The sequence below is a fragment of the Manis javanica genome, chromosome 7 (assembly GCF_040802235.1).
Source record: "Manis javanica isolate MJ-LG chromosome 7, MJ_LKY, whole genome shotgun sequence".
Lineage (NCBI taxonomy): Eukaryota > Metazoa > Chordata > Mammalia > Pholidota > Manidae > Manis > Manis javanica.
The window spans coordinates 72,448,908-72,456,327 of record NC_133162.1 but is presented as its reverse complement, the minus strand read 5'-3'; the positions used below and the strand labels follow the sequence as shown (position 1 = coordinate 72,456,327).

At 56.0% G+C, this 7,420-nt stretch overlaps 1 protein-coding gene across 1 annotated transcript; it reads right to left on the bottom strand.

The window, feature by feature from the left end:
* Positions 1–3,260: 3,260 nt before the first annotated feature.
* Positions 3,261–5,538, bottom strand: ADIRF (adipogenesis regulatory factor). Its single transcript, XM_017679697.2, has 3 exons — positions 5,363–5,538; positions 3,653–3,715; positions 3,261–3,453 (listed from the first exon to the last, which is right to left on the bottom strand). The coding sequence occupies exons 1-3, from the start codon at positions 5,421–5,423 to the stop codon at positions 3,347–3,349; spliced, it is 231 nt and encodes a 76-aa protein (XP_017535186.1). The 5' UTR covers positions 5,424–5,538; the 3' UTR covers positions 3,261–3,346.
* Between the last annotated feature and the right edge of the window lie 1,882 nt (positions 5,539–7,420).

The window sequence follows — 7,420 nt, the reverse complement described above, 5'->3', positions numbered from 1 at the left end:
CTTAGTTCTCTTCTGGATTGACAAAGGAAATGAAAAAAGGTCAGTGTGACTGAGGCAGAGACAGAGGAGGCTGGGGACATCAGCAAGTGCAAGACCTTGGCCTCCAGGTAACATGGAGGATTCAGGTTTTTGTTTGCAAAAGAAAACCTAATTCACAGCGGCTCCAACAGCGAGGGAACTGCTTCCTCTGACAGAGCAAGTGGCAGCTGCAGGACTGGTTAATTCAGGTACTAAATCAAGTTCCCCAGGACCCAGCTTCTTTCTCTATTTCTGCTCTACCCTGCTCTATCAGCAAGCTGGCTTTTCCTTAGGCTCTTTTCTCCTGTGGTTACAAGTGGCTGCCACACAGTTCTACACATCATTTTCAGCCTAAAAATGTCCAAAAGAGGAGAGACTTGTTCCTTTTTTTCTTTTTCCTTTTTAGGATGAAAAACCCTTCTTAGAAGCCCCTTGACCCTCAGACCTGACCTCCCCTCTCCTTAGGCAGAGCTAGGTCAAACATCCATCTTTAAGGAGATAAGGAAGTCACCCAGGAGAACAAAATTGGGCCAATTAGGATTTCTCCTGAGTCATGCAGGAGAAGGATGCACACCAGACAGGATGTGAGGCTCTGCCAGTCCAGCCCACCACCTCCCCTTGTGACCCCAGGTGGTGTCTCCTGACTCTGGCATCCACACCAGAGGGAGGGGCTCCTGGAGATGCTGGAAGGGCCCACAGACCGCCCCAGGTGCCCCTCTGTTGTCCGGCAGCTGTATCTAGGGAGGTTTCTCCCTGCCGCACTAAGTGAAACCTCAACCGGATTGGGGAGGGTTCTTGACTGATTGAGAAGGAATTCTCAAACAGGTCAAACCAGTGTAGGTAAGGAAGGAATTCATTAAAGCAAGAGTACTAGTGAATGGCAGCAGCCATTCAGGCAGAAGAGAGCAAGGAAGAGCAGAGGGAGGAAAGGGAAGATCACTGAATTCTTGCTGGGCATAGGGCAAATCCCTTGCCTACTCCTGAAGCCAGAGTAAGCCAGCATTCAGTGTCTGCTTCAAATCTAAGCCCCTACCACCCCAGGATTTGGGGGAGCTGCAAAGCACTGGATAGAGTGATATTATGTTCTGAGATTTTTCAGGCAGGCTACTAAAGTGCATGATGGTACAGCTGCAGTCCTGTCCAGGTCACCCAGGCAACAGGAACTTACAAACCCAAATCAGAGATGTAGCCCTTCCCTAATTGTCTGAAGTAGAACAGAGACAGAGTGAAGACTTGGGCTTAAGTCTAGAAAATTAAATGAAATAGCAAAGTAACAAAGATGCTTACCACTGGAAGAGCACAGTGACAAAATGCAGTAAGTTGAGCGGTAAGAAGGCTTTATTTAAGGCAAAGTAAACACTCCAAGAAAGAGTGTGGACAACCTCAGAGAGAAAGTATGCTTAGAGGCTTAGGATTCTGTTTTTAAGGCTTTCAAGAATAGGACAGGAGTAGGGGTGGGGGTGAAAGCTTGACATGGTCTCATGATTCATGATGCCCATCTCCAGTGAGAGACATGTCATGATCCATAGTCCCTCCTCTAGATACTCTGTAAGGTAAACTTACAGGGAATTTACTAATCCTTTCTTCTCCAAGATAAGTGTTTACCCTCAAGCAGTGGGGACATATCATTTAGGACTGCTTGCCTTGCCCTAAGATAGGGTAGGTTATTGGCTGGTTACCATAAAATGTTAGGAATCTTATCTCCTAACTCCCTGGTTTTTAAAATGGAATCTTAGCCTTATGAAGGGAGTCCCTTCTGTTCCTACTATACTATTGACATCTCCACATTTTTTTCATCACAAGCAGGAAAAACTATTCATGATGCTTGCCCTATGTCCCTGCCTTACCTCATCTTCAAAGACCTCTTTGCCCAGAGGGACCCACCTTGGCCCTTTTTGCAGTCTACCTGAGGCCCTCTTTTGGGGACAGTCATCAACAAGGAACCAACCCTCTAACTGAGCTTGGCCCTGGGGTGAAGGTGTGAGAGCTAAGGGCGAGGAGGGAGACCTGCTGCCCCTTTGGGAGAGCTCTCAGGCTGGAGAATGGAAAAACCTGAGCAGATCTAGAGTGGGAGGGCGGGAAAGGGGGAGGGAAACACGACCACACCGCCCCCTGCGGGAAGGCCGTGGACGACCTCCCAGGAAGCCGACTGAGTCGCTTTTCCTCGCCAAGGTCTCCCTTGGGAAGCGCCCTGTAAAATCAATATTTGTAACTGAAGCAGCGCCAACTGTAATTGTACTCATCCAGAAGAAAATAAGATCATTATAGGTGGAAGTAATAACGTACGCAAAGCGGTGCTGGTGGCGAAGGGGCGTCACCAGCCGAGGTGCTAGGTGGTTCGGATGAATGGGACGCCAGCGCTGGGCGTTATCCTGTGGCAACTCTGAGTCACCCATCAGTAGGGCGTGCCCAGAGCTGGTGTCCCGTGCGTGGACACGTGCTGGGTGCTAGGAGGGAATTAAGTTTCCGCAAAGCAAAGTCCAACTATGGAAATCTATCTACTCGACGGAACGGCCGGCAGCAGTAGCGCGCGCCTGCGCTCACTGTCCAGTACACGCCGCAGGCCCCTCCCCAAGAGGCGTGTCGCGGACAGGGCTCCTCCTGCCGGCCGCGGGGCACACTTACGAGCCAGCGTACAGGGCCGGGTCTTCCGGGCGCGTCCTCGCGCTCCAGTCCTGCCGGCTGACTCACCGCCAGGTGGGGCCGGTACACAAACAGCCTGCGGGCGGGGACGAGGGGTGGGGCAGAAAGGGGCCGGAAGTCGCGCCCCCTACGACTCTGCATCGTCCCCGAGAGCTCCGGCCCCCTGAGGGCTTCGCGGTGCCCTGGCCAGACGCAGCCTCTCGGCGCAGCTCTTGAGGACAAGGTTCCGAGGCCCTGGCCCTTGGAGTCTCTCGCCTCCCTGTCCAGAACGGAGCACCTCAAGGATCTGGGAACCGAGCATCCCCTACTAGGAGAGTCCGGGTTTCTGGAGCTGGGGGATAGGATTTAGAATGGAGGGCAGAGGTGTCTTCTGAAGTGAGCGGGGAGCGGCATGTACCTAGTTCAACTTCGGATAAGGCGGCGTCTGGATACGAGATTGAAACCATGGGAAGCCAGTTCTGGGACAGTCGGACTGAATTTCCTTAATTGGAATGCGAGGCCTCTGATGTCGGGGCTAGGTTCTGAATACAGGGGCTCTGCTCTAGGCGAGGGGACTCTGGGCCCAGCTTGGGGGTGAGGCATGAAGTACACACACAGGATAGGAACATGTGCTTTAATGAGGCGGCAGGCCAAGGGCCTCCCAGAGCTCAGGGCCTGGAGGAGAGTCACATATGTCTCCCTTCTGCTATTTCAGGAGGCCAAATTTTTTCCCAAAACCAGAGAAAGTCTCGGAGGCCTGGTTAGCAGTCTTGTCAATGGTTTCCTGGGTAGACTTGGCCACCTGGTCCATGGCTGGGAAGGAAAGGGGAGGGCAGATGAGGGCTGAGCCCTGGGGAACCAGAGCCTTGCAGGATTAGCTTGGCTGGGTCTCCATCTCCCAGAAGCAGTGTGGGAAGAGGGGCTGCAGAGGAGAGGGGTGTCTGGGCAAGGCCTTGGGTAGTGTGCTAGGGCTGCCCACACTCCTTCCCTCCTGCCCACAGCCCCACCAGACCTTTTTGTCCTGCATCTGTGGCCTGATCCACCACTTGCTGAACTGCTGTTCCAGCTGCAGTCACTGGAACAGAGAGATGTGGCCTTTAGTCCCTATTGAGACACTGCTGACAACAGGGCCCCCCCATTGCCACACACACACCCCATTCTGTACTCTAGAGTACTCTGTTCTACAGTCCGAGGGATGAATGCCATTGAGGTAAAGTCCCATGACCAAGGCCACCCAGCCAGTAAGGGGTGTTCTTGTTTATTTATAACTCTGAGCCCCTCCCCTCTGACCTGCTTCCCTTCCCATCTCCAGGATTGCTTAGAAAATGCATGACAGAGGAAGGAAGGCAGGGCAGGGCCAGGCTAGAGCTGGCATCCGGGCTGTGACTGCTGATGGGAATAGCCCAGGAATAGCCCTGCCCCCTTGAACAACTTCTTCCCCAGAAGCCTGAGCCTTTAGAGCCCCTTGAGTGTGATAGGGCCTCAACTTTTGCAAGACCCTGTCTACCTGCTCTTTCCTGTGCCTTGTCCTGGAGGGCACGCAGCAGTGATGCCAGTGCCTCCTGGGCAGGCAGCTTAAGGCATTAGGAAATGACATGCAGAAAGGAAGTGACACTCCAAGGTCAGGGCACCTCCTCTGGACCAGAGGTTGTGCCGAAATTTATCTGGGTTTTCAGGATTACCAGGGCCTCAGGTGGGTCCCACCTGCTGTATAGCAGACAGGTGGCTCCAGCCTCTAGAGATCTGACTCATCCTTGCTGCTAAACAGCAAAGGGCATGCCTTACACAGACTCCTGGCCAGAGGGGGTAGGAGGGTTTGGTATGCCCTGGGTCTGCTGCTCACAGAGGCCCCTGGGGTCCTTGTCCAGTGCTATATAGGACCACAGAAAAGGTGGCTTTGCACCCAGCTTACAGTTGGGGAAAGTGAGGCCCAGAAGGAAGGGTCCTGAGGCTTGCTGGTAGCATTTTAGTCTCAGGGGAGCAACTGTGGGCTTTCCTGGGGGTGCTGGTGAAGGAGGGGGTGGTTTGCGTGTTGTCTGTGGACTGGTGTGCAGGACAGAGTGGGAGTTGTAAGTCCAAAGGGACGCTGAGCCAGGGCTGGAAGAGCCCTGCCTGTGGACCCAGGGGTCTCCTCACATCCTCCCACCCCCATACACGGCCACCGCCCAGCCCCCTGTGTAATCTCAGGCCAAAGGAGAAAGCTGCAGGTGGAGAAGGTGGAGAAGGCTGGGGGCTGGCGTGAGGGTGGGAAGATCTCCTGGATGCGTACCTAAAAGTAAGAAAACGATTATTTCTCGGGGGACAGGGGTGGGACGTTCAAAACAAAATCCAGTGAGGGTCTGGAGCCGCCTCCCACATCCCAACCAGTGTTACGCCGGAACTCCATGGGGCAGAGGTCGATCTCGGGGTGGCGGGTGCGGTCTCCGCGGACCTTCACTCTCCCGGTGGATCCGGGTGGGGCTGCTCCCGCCCGAGCAGCCTCCTCAGATTGGTTCCCTCAGTACCCAAAGCGCAGCTCTGGGAGGCTCGGTAACCGCCCCTCCCACCGCCCTCAGGTATCACCCCCAACGCTGGGCCGGCCGGGTGGGCATCCTGCTGGGTCCCCGCATCTCAGAAAAGGACGCTCCCAGCTCCAGCCACTCTCCGACTTCGGGCAGCGCAGGCCCCCCTACTTCTGCACCCGTGTGTCCAGCTGGGTGCCCCAGTCGCGCGCTGTCCTCACCCGCTTCCTGGGCCGCCCCCTCCACTTGCTGCTTCAGATCCTGCAAGCCCTTGCTGGCCATGGCTGCGGTGGGGTCTGCGAGGTCGCCAAGGGTAGCCGCAACGACGTTGGATCCCGCTCACAGCATAGCCACCCGAGCGGCAGCTCTGGTTTTTAAGGCGCCCCAGGGCTGGCCCGCCCCTCGGGGGGCGGGGGGAGAGGGGGGGCGCGGGGCGGATCCCAGCACACAGGCTCTGGGTTGAGACCCGGCCCTACTCCAAGCTCTGCGGGACCAAGAGCACATGCTGGCCTCTGGGGACTGGAGGTGGAACGGTGGGAAGGCTGTCGTTCCGACCAGGGTCTGAAGAGGTGCTTGGGACCGCAGAGGGGTTGGGTCGGGGGTTCAGAGAATGGCTGAGAGCAGAGGGCGCGCACAAACCTTCCACCCTGTCAGACCGACACTCGCTCCCTGACGCTGAGGATCCCCCAACCCAACCCGTGAGCGCGGGGTCGGTGCCAGGTCAGGATCTCAAGGTCGGCGTTGAGATTCATAATAGCAGCTGCCTTTTACTGAGCATTTTACCTTGTGCCAGGCTTTGCCCTAATGCTTTAACAGCCTCATGTCTCATCTTCACAACATCTTGAAATGGGTGTTACTAAGTTTAGAGGAAGAAACTGAAGCACAGAGAGCAAGTTAGATCTCATCCAAATTCACATGGTAGAACTCAAATCCACGTTGATGGTCTGTAAACCCCGGGGCTCTGACAACCGTGGAGCTGGTGGTCTCCACAGTCCCCATACACTCAGCCTGGACACCGCAGACTGGCCATCTCCCAGCCGCCGCTGGGCGCCGGCAGGGACTTAGAGGAGAAGGTCCAGTAAATCACCGCCCCCCTTGCCCCTCATAGAGGGCGGGTCACCAGTATGCACCCCTGGGATGATGCAGCCTGAAGTGGAGCGGGAATAACAGAGAGGTCAGTTTGTGTGTGCCCAGCCCAGGCAAGCAGATCGCTGTGGGTCACCAAAGCCGGACAAGTTGGGCAGGAAGCACGGTGCAGAAAGAGCAGGGATGCATCCCAGGCCACGCAGCGAAGAAGGAAGCCGCGGAGTCGCAGGCTGCTCAAGTCTTTTTTTATCTAGGGCAGGGCGTGGTGACCAGCTGGGGGCGCTGGTGTTAGAAACCTGCAAGTCAGTAGGGGAGCCAGAGATCCCCGAGTCGGCGAAACGACCGGCAAGCAAAACCTCCTGGCACTCAAGGGTATAGGGCCCCCACCTGCCTGGGTACTCTCCCACTTAGGAGTCCGCCTTCGAAGCCTAGAGGCCACCTCTGCGCTGCCGCCTCTGTGTCTGGGCCCCTAATTCTTGCTCTATGGTTCTTCTTCTGGCACCTCTATTGGAGTCTCCCCTATTTTGGAGCTCTGGGGAGCCCCCACTTATCCAGGTGCACTCCGCTGACCCATGGCCTGCCTTTAATGGTCCAGGGGGAGATTGGAGAGAGTCTAGGGGCTAAGCCCTGGAGGGTCAGTCCCTGGTGTGGGATATCTGGAAGCCTGTGCGCACACATGCGTGCGCGCACACACACACACACACGGAATGGATTAATGGAGATAAGGTCAGCACTGGGCAAAAGGAAGGGGTAAACGCTGAGATTGAATGGGGGCAGGGGTAGACACCAAGCCAGACTGAAGCAGCTGCCTCTCCTTGCCGCTCCTGGCTGTGAGCCTGGTGACGACCAGAGCACAAAGGCGCGGCAGAGAGCCACCTGATACCCGCCTGGGGGACTCTGGAGCACAGCCTAGCTCCTGACCCAGGCCCAGCAGCCCTCCTGAAACCCCACCAGTATCTCCAGTCCCTTTAGCCTGGAAAGCCTTTTACACTGTTCCAAATAGCTCATTGCTGGGCTGCTAGTACTATTTGGCACCAGGCCCAATGGGCGAGGAACGAGACAGGGAGGCAGCAGCCTGTGTCTCTCAGCTGGGCCCAAGGAGCTGATGATGGAGGTGGTGTGTGGCTCTAAAGTAGCAGGCACTGGAGTCAGACTTCCTGGGTTCAAATAACCACTAAGGCAAGTCCCTTCAT

Bases quoted from the DNA above. Each gene is read 5' to 3' on its own strand.
- ADIRF (XM_017679697.2), bottom strand. From the start codon at position 5,423: ATGGCCAGCAAGGGCTTGCAGGATCTGAAGCAGCAAGTGGAGGGGGCG. The intron at 3,716-5,362 runs GTGAGGACAGCG...TCTCTGTTCCAG, and splicing joins GGGGGCGGCCCAGGAAGCGG to TGACTGCAGCTGGAACAGCA. The intron at 3,454-3,652 runs GTCTGGTGGGGC...TTTCCTTCCCAG, and splicing joins CACAGATGCAGGACAAAAAG to CCATGGACCAGGTGGCCAAG.